This window comes from Chenopodium quinoa, unplaced genomic scaffold, assembly GCF_001683475.1.
Source record: "Chenopodium quinoa cultivar QQ74 unplaced genomic scaffold, ASM168347v1, whole genome shotgun sequence".
Lineage (NCBI taxonomy): Eukaryota > Viridiplantae > Streptophyta > Magnoliopsida > Caryophyllales > Amaranthaceae > Chenopodium > Chenopodium quinoa.
The window spans coordinates 4,063,146-4,089,352 of NW_018743292.1; the positions used below are offsets into that span (position 1 = coordinate 4,063,146).

General features: G+C 34.6%; 6 protein-coding genes across 6 annotated transcripts; 5 read left to right on the plus strand and 1 right to left on the minus strand.

Annotated features, from left to right (window-relative positions):
* The first annotated feature begins 655 nt into the window (after positions 1–655).
* On the plus strand, positions 656–3,034 carry LOC110736493 (putative pentatricopeptide repeat-containing protein At1g12700, mitochondrial). The gene has a single exon (XM_021916712.1). The coding sequence runs from the start codon at positions 979–981 to the stop codon at positions 1,870–1,872; it is 894 nt and encodes a 297-aa protein (XP_021772404.1). The 5' UTR covers positions 656–978; the 3' UTR covers positions 1,873–3,034.
* Positions 3,035–3,772: 738 nt separating this feature from the next.
* On the plus strand, positions 3,773–7,918 carry LOC110736492 (ATP-dependent Clp protease proteolytic subunit 5, chloroplastic-like). The gene is made up of 9 exons (XM_021916711.1): positions 3,773–4,032; positions 4,123–4,242; positions 4,377–4,488; positions 4,578–4,670; positions 5,644–5,689; positions 5,794–5,866; positions 6,897–6,931; positions 7,041–7,129; positions 7,377–7,918. The coding sequence occupies exons 1-9, from the start codon at positions 3,893–3,895 to the stop codon at positions 7,587–7,589; spliced, it is 921 nt and encodes a 306-aa protein (XP_021772403.1). The 5' UTR covers positions 3,773–3,892; the 3' UTR covers positions 7,590–7,918.
* Positions 7,919–9,173: 1,255 nt separating this feature from the next.
* LOC110736495 (probable rRNA-processing protein EBP2 homolog) lies at positions 9,174–11,619 on the plus strand. Its single transcript, XM_021916713.1, has 2 exons — positions 9,174–9,394; positions 10,481–11,619. The coding sequence occupies exon 2, from the start codon at positions 10,503–10,505 to the stop codon at positions 11,415–11,417; it is 915 nt and encodes a 304-aa protein (XP_021772405.1). The 5' UTR covers positions 9,174–9,394; positions 10,481–10,502; the 3' UTR covers positions 11,418–11,619.
* A 1,052-nt stretch (positions 11,620–12,671) lies between these two features.
* Positions 12,672–15,582, plus strand: LOC110736498 (cytochrome c oxidase subunit 5C-like). The gene is made up of 2 exons (XM_021916715.1): positions 12,672–12,826; positions 15,006–15,582. Exon 2 carries the CDS (start codon positions 15,015–15,017, stop codon positions 15,204–15,206), a length of 192 nt encoding a protein of 63 aa, XP_021772407.1. The 5' UTR covers positions 12,672–12,826; positions 15,006–15,014; the 3' UTR covers positions 15,207–15,582.
* A 651-nt stretch (positions 15,583–16,233) lies between these two features.
* Positions 16,234–19,403, plus strand: LOC110736497 (transcription initiation factor TFIID subunit 9-like). Its single transcript, XM_021916714.1, has 3 exons — positions 16,234–16,604; positions 18,169–18,437; positions 18,796–19,403. The coding sequence occupies exons 2-3, from the start codon at positions 18,180–18,182 to the stop codon at positions 19,063–19,065; spliced, it is 528 nt and encodes a 175-aa protein (XP_021772406.1). The 5' UTR covers positions 16,234–16,604; positions 18,169–18,179; the 3' UTR covers positions 19,066–19,403.
* A 3,064-nt stretch (positions 19,404–22,467) lies between these two features.
* LOC110736499 (nicotianamine synthase-like) lies at positions 22,468–24,511 on the minus strand. The gene has a single exon (XM_021916716.1). The coding sequence runs from the start codon at positions 24,395–24,397 to the stop codon at positions 23,414–23,416; it is 984 nt and encodes a 327-aa protein (XP_021772408.1). The 5' UTR covers positions 24,398–24,511; the 3' UTR covers positions 22,468–23,413.
* Positions 24,512–26,207: the final 1,696 nt, after the last annotated feature.

Genomic DNA, 26,207 nt, shown 5'->3' on the forward strand with positions numbered 1-26,207 from the left:
TGAATTACTATAAAAAGAAAAATCTTGATCACGAGAAGATTAACGATGGACATCGTAGCGCAATATCTTGGCTATATAATTAAGGTATGTGCGGCTGCTGAATGTTAAATCGTCATGTTTTGGTTTATCTTTAGGGGATTTGAACTAGAAATTTGTACATATATTCTCTTAGATAGAAGAAGCTTTTTATCTTTTCTTCTATCTAAAAGAATTGATTCCTTGAATGATTCCCCTTCTCTGGATGGTGTACATTGGTATGTGTACTGTCAATTCAATTGGTTTGGAAATTTGACTAGTTGTCAAAAATTTTGAGTGACAAATAGTTATCATGTTGCAGGTATTATATGCAAGTCAGTTGTTGAAGATGATGTGACAAGTTCAATGTCGGTTTTGAATATTTCTGTCCAAAGAGTGCTACACTCCTGTTCAGATTCTCATATTATGAACATCGGACAACCTTTAAACTCAGTGAGTCTCTCCCTCCCTCTTTTTATCTCCTTGTAATGCCAAAAAATCCAATATGAAGTATATCACTGCGTGGACAACCTGGATAGCCTGTGAAGTGATATCTGAACAAAAAGGTCATCAATTTTAGTTTCAGTTGCATTTTTTGTTTACACAGGTTACGTCTCATATGGATGGTGCACATGGAGAATATGACCTCACAAGCAGCTAAGCTCTCTGAGATTGCCTCCTCCAGCCCCTTTGACAACTTCCTCCATATAATTTCGGGTCCAAGAACTATGTTAGACTATCCGTCTAAAGGGGTTGGAAACAGGAATTTTGGCCAGTCAAGTATATTGGGCTACGTGTTAGTGTGTACTGACTACTGAGTTGTTTTTTTTAATCTAATCTAATTGATGCGATAGTGACTCAGTGCCTTCTTTTTGTTCTTTGTTCATAGTTGTAATAGTTGTGTGAATGGTCTAGGAAAGTTTATGGCTGATATTGAATAAAAGTTCCAATTTATCCAAAGACATGTTTTGTAATGATGGTAATGTTGAGGAAGCGGAAGCGATTTTAAGACTCATGACCGACAAAGGTGTAGCTCCTGACATTATTACTTACAGTGCTTTACTTGATGGTTATTGTTTGCGTGGTCAGATGGAAGATGCAGAAAAGCTACTTGATATCATGGCCCAGAATGGTTGTGAGACTAATCTTGTAAGTTTGAGTACTATGATCAATGGATATGTCAAACTCAAAAACATTGACAAGGCTCTTACTATATTACAAATTATGTTTCAGAAAGGTATAACACCAAATGTTGTAACCTATAGCACTCTTATTGATGGCTTGCGTAAAGCCAATAGACTTGCACTTGCACTTGCACGGAAGTTTTTCACAGATATGCAAGCTCACGGAGTTGCTCCTAATGTTGTCACATATAATTCATTACTAGATGGCCTGTGCAAAAGTGCACAGCTGGGTGAGGCAGTGGCATTACTTGAAGAGATGGAGGATAAACATATCAAGCCTACTACTGTAACTTACAATATCCTAATGAACAGCTTGTGTGAGGCTGGGCAACTTGAAGATGCTGCAAATTTCTTCTCTGATCTTGTATCCAAGGGTCTGCAACCCAATTGTAAGACATACACTATAATGATTAAAGGCTTCTGCAAGGAAGGGCTCATGAGTGAAGCTGCTCACTTGTTAAGCAAAATGCTGGAAAATGGTAGCCCCCCTAATGATTGTACCTATAATACGATCATCCGAGGATACATTCTCAATAATGACAATTCGAATGCATTATACTATCGCGACATTATGGTTAGCAAAGGATTTGGAGTTGATGCTGACACTTTCTCGTTGTTTGTTAGCATTTTGCCTTCTGGTAACTTGTGTGACTCATCAAAGGATCAACTTTAAAACTTATTCATTGACTTGAGATTAACTATCTTTTTTAGGTATCTTATCTATCTTTCTATGATGTATGATCTCTAATATGAAATTAGTGGGCATCAACTGATTTTTTATTTTATTTTTTTTTATACATTCAATTTAAGTCCAATGCTCTGTATTTGCTGATTTATCTGTATTGTGACTAACAAAAGAATTGAAGTGGATTGCAACATGAAAAAAAGGGAATGCAATAAACAGTGATAAGCAACCATTAACCTTTTTTTTTTTGGTTGGTAATTCAGCCTTCAGTCTGTAACCCATATTGACAGTCCATATTATGTCTCAATGTGTGCTTGATCTGCATAGACTATGTCAAATATAATGTTCCAGATTATACTATAAGATATACTTTTAGAAAGCATGTACTACGTGCATTGATGACAGAAACAGAACATATTCTGAGTCTTGATCTGAAAAGGTATAGTTCACTTGTTGATTGTTGAATTCTTCACTCTTTGGGACTCTAATTGATATGTATGAGTATGCTATTCCAATGTTTGCTCCTCACTTTTGTAATTGTTTGAGCAATGTCGACCCTAAATTCTTTGTTTAGCATCCCCTCCCTCCTTTGTTGCAGCTATCACAGGAACTTTCAGCAGAATAGGGAAGAGTATACAATAGGAACGTTATGCTGGCTGAGAGGTCCTGATGTTATATTAGTTTGTTTTAGCCTGACATCATATTTTTTTTTTATTTTTTTTTCTCTTTTAGTGTTGAATAAATTCCTTAACTAAATACGCACACTCTTAGGTTATTGTTTTGAATTATTTGATCCCCTTCCAACCACCTCGTATCCTTCATCGCAGTGGCGGGACATAGGTGGACTATGATTGTCAGTCATAATTCAGCCCAATCACGATGTCTGATGAATCTGAATATAATGTCGAGAGGTGAGATGATAGTTGCACTACCGATTTAGGGTGTTACTAGGTGTCTTGGTGAATTAATCCATCAGTTTTGTAGAAATTCATACTTGAAATTGAAACTAATGTTTGGAATTTTGAATTAAGGTCATGTTAGACTTGGTCTAGGCTAACAAGATTTATGTACCAAGTATTGTATTAAGTTGCTTAATCTGTCATTGTAATATATACTCAGAATGCTAAAATGTGCTGAACATGTTCCGCGGGTATGTATTACTAAATTGAAACAGATAATAATATTTCAGTTCTGTCCGATACAATCAAATATATCTTACACAGCTATGAATCAATGAGCTCCTTATGCATGCAGCTTGATTTTTTATTTTATTTATTTATTTTTTAACGCAAATGTACTCTGCAATCTAGAGCCTTTACGTTCCCAAGTTTTGAACCAAAGACCAACTGATCTAACTCACCAATTAGAATAAGTGTTTTTAACCCATCAACTCCCATACCAGCTTATTTAAGCACCTTAAGTTTATTTAAGAATTAAAATTGATCCATAAAATCTACTTTGTATTAGTTAAAGATTATGTTTGAGAAGTGGAATTTGATTTTGTTCCAAATTTTGAATAATTTTTATTTTTAATTGTGATAAATAGCCTAAAAATAGTTAATTCATTAACAAAAAAATAAACAAAAGTCAACCGCAATTACGTCCTAAATAATAAAACGACACTCTAACCCAAAATCATGTGTTGGGTCAAGTCCTCGCCCTTGTACAAACCAAGTTCAACATACTTAGATACTAACCCGACCTATTAAATCAATTTTTGTTAATCATCAATTTTTTTTATTTTTTTATTTTTAATTTTTAATTTTTTTTATTTTTTTACACAATTAATCATCAAAATTGAAAATTCAATGGTTTGATAAATCTAGCAAGTCCACATCCACCTTAGCCATTATTTTTACAGGCCCATAAAAATTCGACCCAATTTTCTTTCCTAATCTCATTTTACCATTTTCCCCTAAAAACCTTAGCTAACTTTTCTTCTCTCTCTTTCTCTCTCCTTCACTCTGAGCTCAAGAAGATATCTCCGGAAAAAAGCTTCACACCAAAAATGGCTCACTCGTTTATGGCGTTACAACCTTCTTCTACAACAACTCCAAGACTCAACACTTCCATCTTCGACCTCCACTCTTCTTCTCGCTCCTTTGACTCTCATTTTCTCTCTCTTCCTTTCAAGCCTCTTTCCTCCAGGTAATTGTGTGTTAATCACTCGAGATTTGTTTGATTTCTTTTTATTTTCGTCGGTAAATTGTAATTCATCGATTTTTAATTTTTGGATAGGGTTTTGAAATCGAGTAATTCTACCGAGAAATTTCGTCGAAGTTCTAGTGTTAAGGCGTTGTATTCTGATGGATTTGGAACTCCTCGACGAAATGAACGCTCTGGAATTTGGTCCGTTAGGTAGGGTTTATCGAAATTAATTTAGTTCAATTTTATCGATTTGATTGATTATTATTGTTGTTGTTTGTGTACTTTTGTTTTGTTTAATTGTAATGGAGGTTTGGAGTATATGAAATTTGAATTGAATTTTGTAGAGATGATCTGTTGGTCCCGTCTTCGCCGTATATTCCTGCTTATGCTGGTCAAGGACCGCCTCCTATGGTACAAGAGAGGTTTCAGAGTGTGATTACTCAGTTATTTCAATATGTAAGGGTTTTGTTTTTGAATTTTGATTGATTTTGTTTGTTTATTAGCTATTTGGTGATTGAAATTAGAAGTTTATTTGTTCGGTATAGAGAATTATTCGGTGTGGTGGCGCGGTTGATGATGATATGGCTAATGTAATTGTTGCTCAACTTCTATACCTCGATGCCGTTGATCCTACCAAGGTTGGTTTGCTGCTTTTGAAGCTTTGAATACAGTTTACAATTGTTTTGCTGAATTAAATTAAGTTGGTGGTCTAATTAGAAAAACCCTGTTTTGCTTACTTCTGTATACTTATTGCTGAGTTCGCAATTCAGTGGTTGTATTACGATGTTTTCCTTACTTGAACGATTATTACATGAGAACTGGATCACATGGAATCAAAACCATTTTCTTAGGTGCCATTAAGCCTTCTTTGTGATCAGGCGTTGTTTCCATATTCTTTTGAAAGTGTTGTGAGTTAGCTTTTTATTTGATTCACTAATTTTAAGCTAGCTGGCTTGTAATGAGAAGTTACTCCACCAAGCTTCTGAAAAGTTTTAAGCTAGCTTACTATAAACTTATTTTTCATTTGACCATGCTACATATAGAAAATTACTACCCTATCGGCCCACTATTCTATTTATGTGGATACATCAGTTTACGTACCCAATAGGATTTTCTGCTAGCAGTTTTTCCAGCATTTACCTGTTGTTTATATCAAATAGCACTAAGTTTATAAATGCAGATTAGAGGAAACTATACTAGTATATGTTTTTTTTAAAGTCTATTCTACTGATAAGTATGATAACATACAGATCACTCTTATTTTTGCTAGCATGGTATATACACGTTCTTGCTCTCTTGTAAGTGCCTACTCAGCATGTTGTGCTGCAAAGAAAGAATTAAGTCTGCAATGCAAAGTTAAGCTGTGATTGATAGTTATATTGATCATCTTTGTGCACCTGGTGTCTTCTAAGGATTTGTGAAATCATATGCTGGTTTAAACTTTCACTAGAATATACATAATGTGCTAATCCATTTCCTTGGGATCATGACTAATGTGCAGTACCCTTATTGAATGGTATTGACAAATATCAACTTATGATATTTGATTTTTTGGATTTTACTACCATACCTCTCTATTTGTATTTGATATATTTGTGGTGACATGCACAGGATATTGTCATGTACGTGAATTCCCCTGGAGGATCAGTTACAGCTGGTAACCTTTGTTTGTTTATTTGAGTTCACTTTACAGGCATGTGATGGCATCTCCTCACTTTCTTTCCTTAGCAAGTTAACTGTTCCTAATCATTGTCTTGTTAGGAATGGCTATATTTGACACGATGAGGCACATCAGACCTGATGTCTCCACTGTATGTGTTGGACTTGCAGCAAGGTGACTTAATATTTTCCAATTATTTTAATTCATTTTCATCATTATCTCATATCTATGCTTTCAATCGGTCAATCGGTAACTCGTTCTTTGTTACAATTTTAGCAACTAAAGGTATCTTTATTTTTGCCTTTTAGCTCCATTGATGCTGATAATTTTAGGTGGCTCCATTTGTCATGTTAGTCCATGTGTATGTGTTGAATCTTCTTGTAGAGAAGCAACTCTTACCAGTAACACCTTCCTCTTTATGCATTTTTCTTCACAAGATTCCCCCTCCCCAGTTCCCAACCTTATATTTTGAGTGTTTTTGTAAGTTTCCATACTTTAACGGTGTGTTTGGATTGAAGGAAATGTAGGGAATGGAAGGAAAATGAAGGGATGGATTATCTTTCATTTGGATAACAAATGAGAAAGGAAGGGAATTGGAGGGTAGAGAAATGGAGGGATTAAATTGTAAGAAATTCATTTCTCCATCAATGGAGAGATTTGGAAGGAAAACTCAACTTTCTTTCCTCCCCTTCCCTTCCCTTCCCTTCCCTTCCACTCCCTTCCCCTCCCTCCCCTTCTTTTCCTTCCCCTTTTAATATCCAAACACACTGTAAATCAGTTTAGGACTTTAGGTGTTTGGAGGAGACCTATCATCGTTCTTTCATGTTCAACCTCAGAAGCAGTAAATAATTGTAAGGTTGCAATGTAATTGAAGTCTTTTAGCCCTAAGTGTAATATTTACCCATCTCTTCTTAAAGCATTTTGCTATTCCTGTCAAGTCGGCTCCTATGGTGTCTTTTGTTGTAGTTTTATGCTCCCATATTCCATATGAGTGATATATTTTGAGCCTTGTAGGGTGTTCTGCCTTTTAGGTGTCTTCCTAACTTAACTGGTTCCTGGGTTTTTGAGTGGCAAATGATTTCTTATTTCTGTGTTCGGCTTTTCCATGTGTGTATATTAAAATGGTTGCTATTTTGTATGTGAATGTTATCTATCTAATAGGTAACTTGTATGATTTCTGAATTCTATTGGCCTTCTTGTGCAGTATGGGAGCATTCCTTCTAAGTGCGGGCACCAAAGGTGAATCTTTTATACATGATTGATTCTTAAATTACTGACAATGTAGATTTTGCATCACTATCAGAGGCTTATTACTGTTTCTACTTATTGATAAAATAAAAATTTATAGGAAAAAGGTATAGCTTGCCTAATTCAAGGATTATGATCCATCAGCCTCTCGGTGGTGCACAGGGTGGTCAAACTGACATAGATATCCAGGTAATACTCTCACCTTCTAATATCACATCCTTTTACATTGTTGGCTCCAGCTCTTAGAAAATTATCCCAGTTTTCTTGTTACCTTAATCTATTTCTGTGCACACACGTGACTTTATGTGAAAGCATAGATTCATTCCTATATGCTTACATTAGTCACGACCTTCATTTACTTGACCTCGTCAACTTTAATGTGGAATTGGAAACACCTTAATGTGAATTCAATTGTTGATCATATTCCTCTGGCCAGGCAAATGAAATGCTGCACCACAAGGCAAATCTCAATGGTTATCTGGCCTACCACACTGGTCAAAGCTTGGCAAAGATCAATCAAGACACTGACCGTGATTTCTTTATGAGTGCCAAAGAAGCCAAAGAATATGGGCTCATCGATGGTGTCATTATGAACCCTTTAAAAGCACTACAGCCACTAGCTGCTGCAACTGCTGATCAGGCATCGTGATAGCAGCGGGTCAATTGTCGTCGTGTTAGTCTTAGAAGATACTGCAGTGGAGTCCGTTCTCACTGCAGGCACACACTCTCATAGTATGAATTTTGAATATATGACAAGGAATTAAGTACTAGATGACTTGTTTGGTTGATGGAAGGGAATTCGGTCTTGAGACTTGAAAGATTAATCTACTGTGCACCTATGATGTGATATGAAAGATTGAATTGTAGGTCATTCTTGTAATTTGGTCAAAATCATACCTTGTTTGTAATCCTGTTGCAATCAGAAAATGGAAGATTATTAGAAATTTCTTGCATAATATTTGAACTATTATTTGACAACTCTGATTAGAAATTGTGGAGTTGAAAAGTTCCAAGTGAATTAATAAATAAATTAATAAAGAGCTGTAATTTACTAAATTAAATGAGGGTGAACATATATTTAAGTGTTGTTTGGTTGAAAGATAATTTCCTTGGAAATGGAATTTCCTATAAAGTATTAAAATGAAGGTGTATTTGGTTGGAAGGAAATAAGCTGAACATGGGAAATAACAATTTCAAGGGAAATACAAATTCCCACAACCCATGGGAAATTTCTCACCAACTCCCCCTTGGTGAGTTGAATTTCTTAGGAAATACAATTTCCTATAGTGACCAAACAAATTAGCTTAATTCCTTGGAAAATCATAAAAGAAAAAATTTCCCATAAAATATAAATTTTCATGAGAAGTTAATTTTCCATGTGAACCAAACGAGGACTTCCAAAGTTCTGGCTCAATTTCACACTTGCCTAATTTAATTGAACATGAATATAATCTACATGACTCAACTTATTTACGCTCATAAACACCTCTTTCTTATTTCATTAACCACCACTTTTGGTAAATGAATGAATTTACTCGTATCTTAAATCTTTGGTAAGGAGGAGAGAAGGGAAGGGAAGAGATATTGAGATGACGCAGCGGGGTTAGGATGAGGGTATGTAAGGGAAGATAGATAATGTGCTATGATTGAAATCGTTGAATTGCAGAGATTAGATGTATTTAAGTGGATTACTTTTAATAATTGAATATTGTCTCCGTTCTTTTTAATTGCAACATTCGGAAATTCGCGGGCTAAGAACTTTGAGAGAAAATCCAAAAGTTTGTAATATTTATATACACTCCTTACTATTTTGTGTGATTCGTACTTTTTTTTTTTTTTTTTGAAAAAAAAAAACAGAAATATAGACCTATAAATTATATTATAGTCATGTGATATTTTGTTAGATTTGTCTCAATACAAATTTTTTAAAAATCAATTTTTTTTTTTTAATAATTTAAACTAATATATAATTTAAGATATTTGTGGTGTAAAATATGCACCGACAATTGTAATTAAAAAAAGAAGTTAGGATTATATGAAACCAATTAAAAAATTCGATGGTGGAACAATATTTAAGAGATGAACTAGAATGATATATGAGCGTGTAGCCGTGTAGGACTTAACACCTTTCACTCGGGTGCACCTAAGAGGCCAAAGCTAATTTTTATTGCTTATTTAATATTTTATATGTGCCTAAGATAAGTGAACAAATAGAACGAAGTAATTATATTAACCATTATTGACTCGGAGCCCAATTCAAAAAATTTATAAGGCTAAACAAACATACAACAATCCATGGGCCAAGGCCCAAGCTAAATAGCAAAAACTACTTTGACGATTGAGGCCTTCTTTACTACTCAATTGAGCAGCCGTTAGGTAACACACAGAAAATACAGAACAACATTTTCTCTCCATTGCAGCACTTTTCAATTCTCCATTGCAACGTCTTTCCAGGTATGATATTGGTTTTCGTTTTATTCATCGATTATCCTTTTACAATCTAGGATTCTAGGGTTGATTGTTAAATTAATTCAATTTAGGGTTTGTTCTTTTGAGGTGAATTAATTGTTCAACTGCTGCTTATAATTTTTCTTCTTCTAAGGTTATAACTTTGAAATTCATATTCGTAAGCGAGAAGAATTTGAGTCAAATTTGGTTGCTAATGTGTTGCAGAACCCTTTAATTATTGCTAGGACGAAACTATGATTTTTTTTTTTTTTTTTTTTTTTTTTTTTTAATGCGGGTACAGTTAAAAACTTTAGAGAATACATGAAATTGTTGAGATGATGAAGTATGGTGAAGAGAAAATTAGGGTTTTATTATTATTATTATTATTTCAATTTGTGGTGTTGAAGGTGCAGAATTAATTCATGTTCGAATTCCGTTAAATGTACTTTGTTAATGTGAATTTGTCATCAAGTCTCTTAAATAATTGGTATTTTAATGAGTAAATATTTCTGTTGTTGAATAGAATTATATGTTTGAATTTTATTAATCAGTGCACTAGTGTTAGTTGAAGCTAGTGACTGCAATCAAGAAATTATATTGGTTGCATTGTTTGAGTTGCCTATAATGGGAAATTATGTTACGTGGTTGTAATCGGTTTTTGCCCATTACTTTAGAAAATTCCTTTTTGTACAACAATAAGCACAAATTAGTCTACTATGTTGAGCAAGAATATGTTTATAGGTATGTGAAAAAATATTGTGGCGAATGAGAAGGAAGTATATGCTAAGAGAAGCATTGTGGTTTGAGATATGAAGAGAAAAGTCTTATTTTAGAGTTTGAGTATTACTAGGTTGAAGGTGCTGTAGACTTTTAGAAGGCTTATGCATTCCCTTGCCTCTACCCGTGTTGGTTTTTTTGTTTTTCACATGATTGTTTATTGTTAATGGACATTTGGGTATATTCTACCGTTATTTTTAACATTGTTGGTGTATTGAGGAATATTTTGCTATCTTTCATTCAACTGCCATACACTGGCTGTTTACTTGAGAAGATTAGTCTACTTTGTTTTTAACTTGCTTACTTCCTTGTTAGATATACTTGCAAGCAAGCGAAGATGGTTGTGCTTAAGAAATACCCATCTTCCATCAATGGAGGTGAAATGGAAGACGATGAAGAGTTCGACACAATGGTCAGTGATTCAGAATCTGATCTGGAATCTGAATCCGATGGTGAAGAAAAAGATGACATAAAGCTAACAGAACCTTCAAAAACTGCTATCAATAATAAGGAGGGTCTTCTTGAGAAGCTTAGTGAGATAAGCTGGCCTAAGGATGCCGATTGGATACACAGTCTCTCAGTAGTTATTGATCAAGACCAAGAAGTTGATGTGAATGATGACCTTGCACGCGAGGCTGCATTTTATACACAAGCTTTACAAGGAACCAGAGAAGCCTTTGCTAAGCTTGAATCTAAAGGGCTCCCATATCTAAGGCCGTTTGATTATTATGCTGAAATGGTGAAGACAGATGCTCATATGGGAAAAGTGAAAGGCAAACTCTTGTTGGAGAAGAAGCTAAGGGAAGAACAAGAAGAGAGAAGGAAAGCTAGAGAAGCTAAGAAATTCTCCAAACAGGTACAGGCTGAAAAGCAGAAAGACCGAGCCAAGGAGAAAAAGGAGAGCATAGAATCTGTTAAGAAATGGAGGAAACAGAGGGAAAGGAGTGGGTATGCAAATGATAAGGATGAGATGAAATTGTCATTTGAGGAGGGTGGAGGTGGAGCCAAAGGGAAACGCAGAGGGCCTCCTGGTGTGTCTCCCGGAGATAGGTCTGGTGGGAAGGCTGGAAAGTTTGGCAAGGGTCAAAAGGGCATGGACAAGAAGAGGAAGAGTCGTGATTTTAAAGATTCTAAATTTGGGTTTGGGGGCAGGAAAGGTGGGAAGAAGCAGAACACCGCTGAAACAACCAACGACTTCAAAGGGTTTAATAAGGAGTCTCGTTTTGGTAACAAGAAGAGAAAGCAATTCTAGATTTTATTTTTCTTAAGCCTTCTCGTATGTGTTGATCTACAGTTTTGTAGCCTGTTTGATTTTGTAATGTCTTGAAGCCGTTAGCAGTTTTTAACATTTTTGAGACTATTGTCATATGGTGATCAATGTATAATTATTTGCCTCATGTAATTTGTTATGCAACTAATTGATAGAATCACAGAACTAGACGATACTATATGCACTACAGCTTAGTGGATCATACAGGAGCATTGGGATTAATCAGTTTCTATTTTTTGATAAAAAATACTCTTCAGTCAGGTTGTTGAACGATTGCTTAGAGAGTCAAATTTAACAACTAATTAATATTTACAATGAATACAAATTTGTGGAAATGAAGTTCAGGGAAGAGAGAAAATGAGAAACTAGTGCAACTTGCCAACTTCTATTAATTTGAAAACTAGATACTTTGTTTCTTCTGGATGATTGGATGAATTTGAAGGAGTAAGCTCTTACGATAATGTTCCGAAGTTTGCTGCTGTGAGAGTAGTATAAAACAATGGCATCGATCTTCTAGAAACAACGATAAACTGAACCCGGATGCGGCACAGTGGGGATGTAGGTTTGGGAATGGTAGTCCAAGATGCTGTTAGTGGCGTTCTGATGGTTGCAGAAAACCCAAGTGCGGGTAACTGCTCTCCTATGTCAGCAGAAGCAAGGGCTATGTAGTATATACACATGCTTTTGAGGCAAGGCTTAGATGAGTTGAAGCTGAAACAGATTGCCTCCCTCTAGTTATTGACTTTTTGACTTAGATATCGTTAGCTCAGCTAGCTCTTAGGGTCTAAAATTTTGTTCTCTAAAAAAATGCTCATGGCAATGAATAGAACTGCACCAAGACAAATGGTATGCATGGGAGGATTTGATTTCAGGTGTTGAGTACCACAACTCAAGGCTTTAACCAAATAAAACTTTTTTTTTTTTTTTTTTTTGAGAATAACCAAACTAAACTAGCTGATCATCCACAAAACACCACAGATATCAACGCACTAATACCATGATTACATTGATTAGTAGATTACGAGAAACTCCAACTAATGTTGTTTATCAAGGGGCAAAAGTCTAATATTTTGAGGTAAATATGGATAAAACTGCTAAATGCCCTTTTCTACTCTAATATCTAACGATTTTGCCGCTTGATAAATAAAATACGACTAATACGTATGTTTATTAAAGAGATTAACCGGCTTCCTCGTTGACTACCATCCCTTGTTTGAAAGTGGGCTATTTGTAGACATTAAACAAAAATATGGACCATAAAAAGCCCAGCTAAACTACCGAAGTCTTCGTCTCAAATCGCAAACCATAATTTCTGTTCTTCGTCATTCCCAAATCTTCGCCTCTCTCTCTCTCTCTCCCATCGTATTCAACATTTCCGCCTTTTCTTCCTGGTAAGCTCTCTCTCTTAGCTTTCGATCTACATCTTAGATTTATTTCGTTCAATTATTTTTTATCTTTGTTCTATTTTCTTCTTGTTCAGTTTCGATTCTGGGTTTTTAATTGTTTATTATTTGTTTTAAATTCGATTGAATGTTATGGATTCTGGGTCTAATTAGAGTTTACGATTCTTTTGATAAATCTAATGCATCTGAATGTGTTATTGTAGTGTTGATTTTGATTTTTGATTATTGTCAATATGTTATTTACTCTATTTGATGTTGGGGTTAGGAGAAAAGAAAATAGCTTTTGAATGTTTTTGATTTGTCATTCGAATTTATAACCATTGAAGAATTGAGAGGCTTTCATTGTGAATTTTGGCGAAGGTTTTTTTGTCAGATTGAATTTTTAATGGTGTGAAGAAGGATATATGAGAGAGTTAGGGTTTGATGGTATGTGTGGATTGAAAGCTTAAAAAGCAACCGTCTTTGCCACCGAATAAAACCCCTCTTTTACCTTGAGCTTGCTTGCCTCTTTTATCGAATTTTATCTGACTTTTGGTGACAGTGTTAGTTGTAGATATTAAGGAGAAGGAGGAAAGGGGGCAGGGGGTAAATTTTGGAGCTTGTGGGTTTTGCAAGTGCCAGAACTAGTAAACTGCCCAACTTAGGATGTGACTATCTAGTACTCCGTATCTACCGACTGTTATGACTATGTATCATCTGATATATGGGTATAGCACATTCAACGTAAGGGAAGTCTTTCATAGAAAAGCTTTGAGCTTGGGTTCCTCATTACAAACTTGGTCGGAAAACCCAAGTCTTGATGCCAATGTTGGCCCGTAAATCCTTTCTCAATGAATTGAGGGAACATTCACAAATTACCTTTGCCAGGGCAAGTGTTTGGATCTATTATGACATAGATGTGCGGTGCTCAAGAGACGTAGAGTTTACAGAGTCTATAGCTGTTCTAGTGTGGTTAATTTAGAATTTGATTAGAGATTGCTCATCAATTCATGTTTATCATGCTTGTCAGGAGTATGTGACTTGAAATATGAAGTAGATATTGAATTATTTATTTATTTATTTATTTTTTTTTTTTGGGGGGGGGGGGTTATGGGCATTTTGTTTGCTTACCATAATTTTTCCTCAGTTCTTATAGCAGTGATATGGAGGGGGGGCAGGGTGGTGGTAGAAAGGGGGTTTTGGTGCTTCTTACTTGGTTGGACAGGTATTTGTAGGGAGTTTCAGTTTGGGAGATACATTTGGGATTAGCATGAGACTAATTAACTTTATGTAATTATGAATTATGTTTCTTACTCTGAGAAATGATGTAGTGTGTAGTTACATTCCTGAAGCATTTTGTAGTCAGTCCTTGATTTCTCTCAGAAAGCTGGGCTGCATTTTCCTGTTAGTCCTATACTTAAAACTGCAGTTCTGCTGCTTTCCACCAATATCTGTAGGACTGCAGGTCAAGTCTCTCTTTTTTACCTGGTGGAAATGAATTATATTTGCTGAATTGGTATCTTGATGCTGAAATCATTCATGATTTCTAATTGTGAAATTTATGTGACCAACTTGAGCTTGTGGCTTAAAGCTTGGGTGGCTTTGTATATATGATGAGTGGGCTTTGTAGTTCATGTCTACTAGTGAGAAAAAAATTATGTGTACACTTTTCCATTCAAGTTTTCTAACTTTCTTTCAACTGATTTTTCTTATTTTAAAATAGTACTCAGGTATAAATTTTCTCAGGTGATTTAGATATGCTATCCAGACCCGTAATATTATGGAATTTTTATTTATGGAATTATGTATATGTGCAAGTGAAAGGTTTGAATTTGTATGAGTTTACTCTGTTAATGCAAATATGTTTTCTAGACTGTTGATTACATAAATATGTTGACTACATTTTGGAAACCGTGTGGGCCATAGTGGTTGCATTATCTGGATCAGGAAATTGTTGTGTTACTTGGTTTGTAAATATTTGCTTATGAGTTTAGAATGGTCATGATCTATATTTACCATCAAACAAGGGGATAAAAGTGTTCATATGTGATTATTTCTTATGTTTGTTTTTCAACCAGTGTAACAAAGGTATTGGTCTCTTTCGTTCACTATGTAACTGGAAATGTTACCTTTGTTTTCTCCCCTTGTATATCAGTATATGCCACTTAAAGATTGTTATTACATTCAGGTGATAAATATGGCTGGCTCAAAGGTTGCTCATGCTGCCTTGAAAAGTCCCAGTGTTGTGAAAGAGATATTTATTGGTTTTGGACTTGGCTTGGTTGCTGGTACCATGTGGAAGATGCACCACTGGAATGAGCAGAGAAAAGTGAGATCCTTCTATGACATGCTGGAGAAGGGCCAGATCAGTGTGGTCGTAGAAGAGTAGATCATATTTGATGAAACTATGTTTTTGATTAAGTCGGTGTCTTTGAACAGCTCGTTGGTCGTTTCTGCTGCTCATTGTAGAGGAAAGCAGTGCATAAACCCATGATTAATAATTTTTTTTATACTGAAAGTTGATGATGTGGATTTTGTGTTATATCATGTTTTCTCCACTCTTACTGCGGTGTAAACCTTGAAAGTTGTCATTACCCTTTGAGGTGAATGTTTATGAGAACATGATAACTATTTTTTTTCTGTCGTAGTCTTCTCTGATCGTTTTTCTTTAGTAAACTGTATAATATCAGTATGCTTGAGAGTGACAACCTAAATACGGATGTTGTCTTTGTGATCAGAGGCAGTTGTCCTATATCTTTCTTTTCTGGGCATGATCTATGTGTTTCAGCTATGGTCTTCTTAGACCTTTGCCACAATTTCTGACTTAATTAAAATTTATATTGATTATCACAGTTGGGCCTGTATTCTCATGTGATTAACTCGACGATTATCATTAACGTTAACTCAATTGGAAACATTTTTTTATTTTTTATCAGGAGCTAGTTTGTACCTGTAGGCTGTAGTAAGAAGATGTTGATAATGCTTGATCTATTCAGCGACTGTATATAAGTTTTTCTTTTCACATATAGGTAAAGAGTAAGATACAACTGCTAATAATTTCTGTTTATCCCAGAATAGAAAAGATGATCGTTTTTAACTAATCAATATAGTACCTTCTTCGCTCCTTGGGCTTCGGCCAACAGGGCTTTGCTAACTCAAAAAACCCTGCTCTATGTGAATGTTGCTTTGCATTTGGCAACTTTGGGGAATTACGACTTCTAAATATAATTATTAAAAATTAATATTGAAGCACAAATATTTTTTTGAGACGAATTTAAAAAATTATACATGATTATAGGTTCAGTGTGCCTAATCAGTATAACCTTATAATTTTTTTAAGTGGGATAGATCACAATCATTTAAGTAAACTTAAATTTTAGCATAAAATAAAAATTCAGTGGTCAAATATTTTATTGGATTTATTACATAATCACCATTTGTTTCAACAATTTCGTACATAATTGAACCTAAGTTTATCACCAAACAATGTGGCAAAGTTGTTGCCTCAAAAAAAAAAAAAAAATTGTGGCAAAGTTGTACATAGTAATATGAGGTAAATCTGATAGCTGTTCCTGAGAAAAATTACTCAATTAATTACAAGTTTGCCCTTTAATTTACATTCTAATACTACTCATTAATCGGCCTTTTTAAAAAAAACTTGTTAAACACACAGAAAATACAGAGGAATTATTTACGATATTCTTGATTCACTGAAGCGTCTTGTACTCTCAATTCTCCATTGAAGCGGCTCGTAAACTTGTTCTCCTCCATTGAAGCAGCTTCTGAGGTGAATCTTTTTGTGTTTTTTTTTTTTTTTCAATCATCGAATATCAATTTCGCAATCTAGGGTTTATCGTTAATTTAATTCAATTTAGGGTTCTTTTAAGGTGGATTGATTATTGAACTCTTGCTTATACTTCTATTATTCTAAATTTTGAACTTTGGTATTCATATTCTTAATCTAGAAGAATTTGAGCCAAGTTTGGTCGCTAATGTATTGCAGAACCCTAAAATTATGTTAGGGCGGGCCTGTTTGTATGATGAATTCACGGTTTTTAGCATTACGAATTATAGTTTCTCTGAAGTTTAGGTTATTTTTCCTTCGCGCACTCAAATTTTGTGGATAGGAAAGAGAAATTGCTATCTATTTGTGTTGATTTCTCGGTCTATTTGATGCTATGTCTTGGAGAAGAGGAAATTGTTATTGAGTTACCTTTGATATTTGATTTATCATTTGAATATAATTGATAGTAAGGGTTTGATGGTATGTCAGAAAATAAAGACATTTAAAAAAAAAAAAACAATCATCTTCGTCACCAAATAAAAACCCCATTCTACCTGGAGTTCGATTATAAGTTGTGCAGTGTATTCCATACAATCCCCATTTGAATTTTGGTGACAGTATTATATCTTTGGGTGTGTTGAAGACTACTCGTATTTTTGAGAAGCAGAAGCCTATTGTGGAGACATCACTCACAATTGCCACGCAGTTTAGCTGGCTTGGGCAACTGTTATTTTCTAGATGCTTTGGGATGTGTCGTGCTGTATTCTGTATATCTTAGGGCTAAATTTAAGGAGGAAGGGGAAAATTAGGAGCTTATGGATTCTGAATATGCAAGAAGCGTTAAACCATCCAACTTAGGATGTAACAATCTACTGACTTGTGTATGAGTGTGGAGATTTTATTGCTGTTCTAGTATGGTTAATGTGGAATTTGACTGCGGATTGCTTGTTTAATCCTTGTTGATTTTGCTTAGGAAAGCTGCTGGGTACTTTAGCGTGGTAAAGGACTAGCTACAGATTCCTTTACCATTAGTACCTTTTGGGGTGGGGGGTGGTGGGCATCTGGGGTTTTTTTTTGTGTTCGTTTTGCCTTTAGCAAATCTGTTGAGTGCTTAAGCACAGCAAAGGAAGAGCAACAAATTCCGAAGATGAATTGGCTATAGTTTACTTGGCTGGACAATCTTTTTTTACAGAATTGCTGTCTGCCGAAAAATTTAGGGATTATCATGGGTTTTGTAATCAGTTAAACAACATTATGGATTTGTCCCAGAAAGCTCTACTGCATCTGCTTGTTAGTACTATATTATAGTGCTTAATTGTTATCCTAATTCTGGAATCTTACATGTTTCTGATTTTAGAAATTATGTGAACAACTTGACCCTGTGGCTCAAAGCTTTGGTTGTTGTGTCTTGTTTATATACAAGTATGATACTGGGGAATTACTGGTGATTAAATAAATTACGAGTACACTTCTATTTTAAGCTGTCTTACTTTCTTCCATCTGAGCTTTCATGGTTAATGAATAATGATGTATCTCAATTCACAATGCACATTGTGTGACGTTGCAGGTTTGGAGTTCATGGCTGAGGGAGAGGAAGACTTGCCCAGGGATGCAAAAATTGTGAAGTCATTGTTAAAATCTATGGGTGTTGAGGAGCATGAGCCCCGTGTTGTGCACCAGTTTCTGGAGTTGTGGTACAGGTATGCTGTTGATGTCTTAACGGATGCACAAGTTTACTCTGAACATGCTGGCAAAGCCTCAATTGACTGCGATGATGTTAAGCTTGCTATCCAATCAAAAATGAATTTCAGCTTCTCACAACCCCCACCTCGGGAGGTAGTTTTAGCTTCTCTTTACCCCCATCCAAGTGTTTACGTGTGCATATGATAGAATCTCTATTGCTATGATCTCATTGTCTAAAGTTGGGAAAGGAATGCCACTTTTCTTAAAAAGGTTGACATGTGGCCATTTGGGATCCTAATTGTATAATTAGCAAGAATTGGTTCAAGATATCATTTGATTTGTTATGAGTGTAGGACTGTGAATGTATTTATTCAAGGTTTTCTTTTTTTCACTTACTTCCCCCCCTCCCCCTCTTTCAGTGTTTAGAAGTGATGATTGATTCCTCTCTCGACCATATTTTGTTTTTTTTGGTAGCATTATTCCTAATTTAAAATTTTAACTGTTGAACCAGGTATTACTCGAGCTTGCTAGAAACAGGAACAAAACTCCCCTACCAAAGAATGTTGGAGGCTCTGGAGTTCCACTTCCTCCCGAAGAGGATACGCTGATTTGCCCAAATTATCAGCTAGTGATACCAAGGAAGCAGAACCTCCAGGCATTAGAAGAAACAGAAGATGAAGAGACTGCTACTCCTAGCACATCTCAAGAGCCAAGAGCTGATGTGATGCAGACCACTCCTCAGAGAGTCTCCTTTCCTCTGGGAGCTAAGCGTCCAAAATGACCTCTGACCATTACTTATCAGACACAACATTCATCATTTCATTGTATGCTCTTTTCCCTTTTGAAGAGCACCATGTCAGGTGAGATCTCCAATTTTTTTATGTAAATGGGATTCCTGGGAGTTTCAAGTTTCTAGTATGAAAATTCATCAAGGTGGCCAAGTGGGAGCTTATAGATCAGTCATCTGCTTTTTTAACTTGAACGAAAACTGCCTGTATGCTACTAACACCATAAAACTGTAGCGAATGTTAGATAAATTGTATGCATCTGAAGATTACGACCTGTTATCTTGTTGTATCTTAATTCAGTAATAGTAATACTGTTTTATTTATTTATTTATTTATTTATTTTTATATAGAAGTGATAATTGCTTTAGATTCCATGTAAATCGTATTCCATTCGGAGCAGAAACCAAACCTCATGTTCTGTAGAGTTCCTTAACTCCTTTGGCTGTGTTCAGCTTTGAAAAAACTTATCAACTACCACCGCATCAATCATTGACAATATAATCTTGGATATTTATTTTTAGGATATAATCTTGGATATTTGCTCGGAGACATGAATTTGCTTACATTTGCTCACAACTACCAGGTTAGACTTGAGCACAGCAGTCATATCGTTACATTGTATTATTCTCAGAATTAGAGATTTTGAAACGTTCAAGTTTTCCTGTTGGTAGTATTATTGTTAGTTTAAATTTGGCCAATTGATAAGCATAATCGTTGAATTATACACCTCACATAGATTGGTGGTGACAGATGATATGTAGTAGCTTGTATCATAACTAAACCTACAACATGAGTTTAACTACTCTTGAGTGTATATACAATAAGTAAAAAAACAAAATGAATTTACATTAAGCTTTTAACAAAGTTTAAGTTAAGGCTTTGGTAAGTTCATCTTAGTTCCATATAACTCCAAAAATACAAGTTTAGGTGAAGATTAAATGAATTCAAATGAGTTCAGGAAAATAAATTTAAATAAAGTGATTAAGGGTTATTCAATTTACAATTAAATAAAATTTTTAATGAGTCAATTTTCAAATTAGTGAAAATAAGATGAATAGAATAATTTCAACAAACTTAGGAACAAAGAATAAGGGATAGATCAAGTGGTTAGAGTTTCCCTCCCGGTTTCAGGTGATCTTAGGATCAATTCTCATCACTCGCCCTTGTGGCTCCCGGAACAAAATATTTAATTAGTCAATGTCTAGAGTATCTCACGTTGTAATTTGGAATGTTTGTTACTCCGTGTATGTTATGGTTAGAAACATTGTAAACTTACGTTTCTCACATCCTCGAAAGACATTATCAACTAAATTAGTTGATATTTAGATCTATCAATCTCGATAATACCTCTTGACAAACCAAAGGAACACAATAAACAAAGCATAAGAACCATAGATGTTGCTAGTGGAATATAATCACAAAATAGATGATCTCATGGTGTCTCTCTAGATTAGCAACTTGCATCTTATCATTTCTTTTCTGTCTACAATTGAAAGGACTCCAGATCTTATTATGAGCATATGCTTTTTTTTTTTTGGTTTAATTTCTTATTGTCTTACCCAAAAAGAACCACAAATATTGTTTCCTGTTATGGATATCATTATCAATAATTATCAAGAATTATGCAAAGATGTTGTCTAATCCCAGTTGACAGCACCTACCTGTGTTTTATTAAACTTTCCAATCTTTTCAATTCTCTTGTTGAGATAGTTGCTGCCAAGCCAAAAAAAATTTCACCTCGTAAATTAATACTCGAATAATGAAAATTTGCAAATATCTTCATTATTGGATTTTTGCTAATTTCTTATGGTTTCTATATTTTTACTACATGGAATTATTAACAAATATTTTTTTAGATACTCATAATAAATTAATAATACTCCCTCCGTCTCAAAATAACTGACACTCTTTGCACATACGTCGATGTTATAGTTTGACCTAATTTTTATGGGAAAAGCTATAAGCAACCCTTATAAGAAGCTATAAGTGGAAAGAATAGACATTAAATTAACATTTATTACACCGATTTATACGTGAATTGTCGATAAATTCCCAACTTAATACTATAAAAAGAAGTATATTAAATGCTTATATGCAGCCCTAGCATTACCCAATTGTTAATCACCAATCTGTTGTATAAAATTATCGTTAACGTATTCATAGCAAGAGTGTTAACTTATTCATAAAAGTTAACCAACATATTTAAAAGTTACGCTATTTTTTTGGTGAAGGATGATAATTACCATTGCTAGTCGGTTATGTATTCTTTTGGCTGAGTAACCGGAGTACACAATGCACTAATATATACTGAAAAGGACCTTGCAAAGCTACCCTTGTAGTTGTTTATCGTACTGCACAAGCGCGACGTACATATCACTATATCAGACTATCAGAGGTAAGGAATATGCCATCTTGAGCTAGTCAAACCAATTGAATTGGTATGCCTTCAACCTTGTTATAAGAAAGTGCCACTTTTTAAGGACCACTTTCTTAAAGACAAGGCCGTGTGAGTTCTATTTCTTGCAAGGTACTCGAGCTTGGCTCTGGCCGGTGCATTTGATATCGAGTTTGAGCCAAAGTTTAAAAGTTTAAGTCCTAAACGAACCCAAATGAGAGCATTATTTGATTGGAAAGAAATTGTGAAATGGACACAAAATGAAAGGCCTTTTTTTTAAAAAAAAAAAAAAAGAAAAAAGAATATATAGTAGAAGTATATTTTGAGTGAATTTTTAAATTGTGATCAATAAGGCCAATAACACAGATTCCACAGGATTTTATGAGGACATCAAAATAAAAGTAGAAAATTATAAAATCGACTTGTTATCTTGAAATAGCACTATAGTGTTGATGATGATTGATTGATTGATTAAGATCCATATTAGATGCCAAAAAATTTTCCCTTTGATAAAATACAATCAACATAAAAATAAACAATATCAATTTATTTAACATAATACTCCAAAATATATACATCTATATATTTTTAAAATAATGTTAATATTTACCATGTAAACTAATATACGAAGTATATAGAATGTCATTACTCGTAATTAAGGAGAATTTAAAGCATTATTATCTCGAGCTTGTAATTGCACATTTCTTGTTCACCAAAAAGGTTTTTAAAAGTAATAATTTGATTATTCGAGCTATAGACGTGTAAGTATAAGAACTCAACGGGACCTTCCTTTCCCCTCGAATTAGACAAACAAAGAAGGGGGCCGGGAGATCCTGTTTTAAGAATTAAAATTTTAGTGTTTTACGGTTAATTACTCCGTAGCATATAAAAATTTGACAATGTGACGTTAAAGGTGATAAATGAGAAAAATTTGAAGATGGAACTCAAACACCAAGATTAAAATCAAACATTGCTTTCAAAAAAGACAGATGAGGGAAAATTTAATCACTAAACCCAATTTGACAAATCACATACAATAATAATACGTTATACATATACATATATAAGTATAACATTGATTTGACATGATTAAATTAATTAGAGCTGCTTATTCTAGTGAAAAATACAACTAGTTGCAGCAATGACTAACAGTAATCTGTATAGTCCACACAATTTATAATTTCAAATATCTAATTTGAATAGGACTTAAAAATTATTTTAAATAATTCCTATAAAATCCAGGAATTATATCATTGACGAAAATTCACCTTAATTAGCTTCACCATTGCATGTTGTGGCTTCTTTACTCTGCTTGTCACATCATTCATCCCAATTATTGAGAATTAGATTCAACATCCAACTAGACCAACTAACTTGCACCTCTTCCCAAGAATAACAACTAGAATAAACACCCAATCATACAACCTTGATCAAGATCAAAAGGGCATCTATCCCAATTAAAATCAACCTTGATAGACGTGCCAAGGGAATTTGGACATGATTATTATTTTTTTAACTTTGGAAACACAACAATAACTATAACCCGACCCCTTATCATGTTGCGGCTAGATGTACACAACCTTACCTTAGAATGATGCTTAAGAAAAGACATGGGATTTTAAGAAAATCAAATTTGGCTTCATTTTGCAATTTGGATGATGAATGAAACTTAGTGAAACCAAATATGATGATCAATGACAATAAACACTAGGGCACATTTTATGTGTAGGACATGCATGTTACATACTCCCTTCCATGAAAATGAGATGATCCGATCCATGGATAGAGATCAACAAATGTGATGGGTCGGGTTCGGATGAATGAATGAGATGGTATGTGATAAAGAAAGATACAAGGTAGATTAATTAGATAGAACAACAAAAATGGCAAGATCAAGTGTAGGAAGCTAAGTGTACGTATGTGTTACACTTTTTTTTTAGCTTAGCTTATTGATGAGCACTAGAGGCTAGTTCTCCTATAATATTGCCATGGTTCAAAGGGTTAAATGGTTGAATCTCCAAACACTTGCAGCTTTGCATCCTTATTGGAGAGAAGTTATGTGTGTGATTTTGCTCCCACTCCAATGAATACACCGGGGAAGACCGATCATCGGCCTTCCTCGCGATCACGACCGAGTTGATCACCTCGTCCGTTGGGTGAAAAACCGATAGCACCTCGAACCCACAAAGGTCTTCGGGTTCGACAACTGGGTACAAGAAGGCTCGAGCCCCATGGGCGCTTCGAACCATTAGGGTTGACCCGGGTGCCATGTGTTTGGCTAAGTGATGGATGACCTTAACCTTCTCCTCCTTGTTCATCCCAACAAGGGCAGCTAAGAACACAACATCATACTCTTCAAGTTCCTCTTTTCCCAAACTCATAACATCCTTAGTGTGGAATTTCATCCGACCCGACAAGTTCGGGTCGGGTTCCGCCAACCGGGCCGCCATCTCGTTGGCGGACGAGTCGATATCGTAGTTATCAAACCGGGTGTCGGGGAGGTGGTTAAGGGCGAGCACGATTGAGGTGAGGGGAAGTGGGCCGGACCCCACGAACGCAACCCGTTTTGGTACATGGGTAGAGTTCTGTGTCAAGATGTTGTACTCTAACAAGCTAAGCTTAACGTAGTTGTTATAATAAGGGAATATATCGAGGTGTTGTAACGGGACATCGTACGAGGCTAATATAGTGGAGAAATGTTTTTCAAGAAGTCCCTCAGCCTCACCACAAAGTCTAATTAAATTAGACCTCATTTCTTGGATTTGATGGCATAATTTTGTGACATCAATAGGATTAGGAGGCATGCATGTTACTACAAGTTGTGTAAACAGCATGTTGACATCTTCTGAAGGTTTCAGACTTTCAAGGCTTGAGATTTTCTCATACAATTCATTAATTTGGTTCACCAATGGTTCTTCTTGGCACACCATAATGTCGACACTATGAGGTTATTTCTTTGATTGAGGAAGAAAGTTTGAAATTACAAGAAAACTATTTTTTGAATTTTTTTTTTGTTAGTGTTTGGACCTGGGATTTTGGACTATGAGAAGAGGCTTATTTATTGGCAATTGTAGGGTCCACATGAATAGTTTTAATATTTTTAGATGCTTGGTAGTGGTCCCTATTACTACATCTTGTGTTTTGTTTACTTATCTTGCTTTACTTTGTTTTGTTTTATTACTAGCCTTCTAATATAACCCTTTTATTTGTGGTACAACAAACCCTAGCTAGTACAATTATTGACTTTATCAATTGACTATAGAGAATGTCATCATATATGGGTAATTTACTGTTACGAGACATCGAGTTGCGTGCATCGGGATTTGCAGTGTTTAATTTTCTTATTAAAAAAAAATTAATCACAATACGTAAAGTAAAATGTGCAAACGTTAAATTTTTAAATGTCATATTAACTAGGTTAATTTTCTAAATTTTAGGGTTCTTACACATGTGACGCACATGCTTACGTTGATATGAATGATACTCAGTAATAATTATTTATATCAAAAAACATACATATCACTTTTTTCTCTCTTTTTTTTTTTTTTTTGGGTACAACTTTTTTTTTTCACTTTTTTATTGTACGTTTTATCTTAATTTTTTTGTACAAGTATATTGTAGTATTGTAATGCATGTGTAGATGGCTCTCATAATCAACTAAGCTTTGGTTTGTTTGTTTTTGTTTTAGTTTACTTCTTTTGTCTTGGGGCTTGCGCCTCTCTTTCACAAAAAAAATAAAATAAAATAAAAAACTAATCTATTCCTCATGAATGTATAATCTTTTAGCTATATATATATATATATCTCATGAATTTATCGTCTAATTTGGCTTCATTCATAGATCTAATCTAGCTAATTAAATCTTCTAATTTAATTAAAAAGATTAGTTTTGATTTATTTGAAAATATATACACCTATACAGTAATACAATTTTCTGTAAATATTTTGTCGAAACATCAATATAATATCATTTTTTTTATTCCTTAAAGTCCGTTACTCATGCGCTAGATGATACAAGAACAGTATTGCAAATTCATCTAAAGCTGCAAATTAAATAATGGTTATAGTTGATTAATTGCTCCAACATAATGTTGAAAACCTTGCTCAAAATTAAATAAAGGAAATGGTGGTGCAAAAAGCTCATATCTTAATTTATCTCTATTCTCTATATGAATTCAAATCATAAAAAGTTGGTATTATGAAATTTCATAGCGAATTCAATAAAATCCTAATTCATATAGTTTATTCTTGTATATAATTTACCAAATTAATTAGAGACAACTAAAGTTTCAATTTGTATCTTTGACGTACTGCATGAATAGTAAGTAGGAAGAACTTTATGAAACGGATTGGATCGAAGGGAGTAGCTCGTTACTACTCCTGTGCTAGATGATACATGAACAGTGTTGCAAATCCATCTAAAGCTGCAAGTGATGGTTATAATTGTTCCAACATGCATGTTGAACAGATTGCTCAAAATAAAGAAAATGGTTGTGCATGATTGATGTTTCTCCAACCCTTCAAAGGGACGGAATAAAAGGAGCTTTGAAAGAATGAGCCCATACTCCATTTAGTGTGGTTCTGCATAGTTTATGCATGATTTATTTACGGAGTATAAATTAATAAACAAAGAAATTCATATACCATGTAATTAATCAATGCATGCTACAATAGAGCTCCCCACTGCTCTGAATTCTGATACACTATTTACTCTTACCTCAATTATTGCCGCAGATCCAA

Coding starts and splice junctions, on each gene's coding strand:
- LOC110736493 (XM_021916712.1), top strand. CDS start 979: ATGTTTTGTAATGATGGTAATGTTGAGGAAGCGGAAGCGATTTTAAGA.
- LOC110736492 (XM_021916711.1), top strand. CDS start 3,893: ATGGCTCACTCGTTTATGGCGTTACAACCTTCTTCTACAACAACTCCA. Junction 4,489..4,577: donor TTACTCAGTTATTTCAATAT/GTAAGGGTTTTG, acceptor TGTTCGGTATAG/AGAATTATTCGGTGTGGTGG. Junction 5,690..5,793: donor TGGAGGATCAGTTACAGCTG/GTAACCTTTGTT, acceptor TTGTCTTGTTAG/GAATGGCTATATTTGACACG.
- LOC110736495 (XM_021916713.1), top strand. CDS start 10,503: ATGGTTGTGCTTAAGAAATACCCATCTTCCATCAATGGAGGTGAAATG.
- LOC110736498 (XM_021916715.1), top strand. CDS start 15,015: ATGGCTGGCTCAAAGGTTGCTCATGCTGCCTTGAAAAGTCCCAGTGTT.
- LOC110736497 (XM_021916714.1), top strand. CDS start 18,180: ATGGCTGAGGGAGAGGAAGACTTGCCCAGGGATGCAAAAATTGTGAAG. Junction 18,438..18,795: donor CACAACCCCCACCTCGGGAG/GTAGTTTTAGCT, acceptor CTGTTGAACCAG/GTATTACTCGAGCTTGCTAG.
- LOC110736499 (XM_021916716.1), bottom strand. CDS start 24,397: ATGGTGTGCCAAGAAGAACCATTGGTGAACCAAATTAATGAATTGTAT.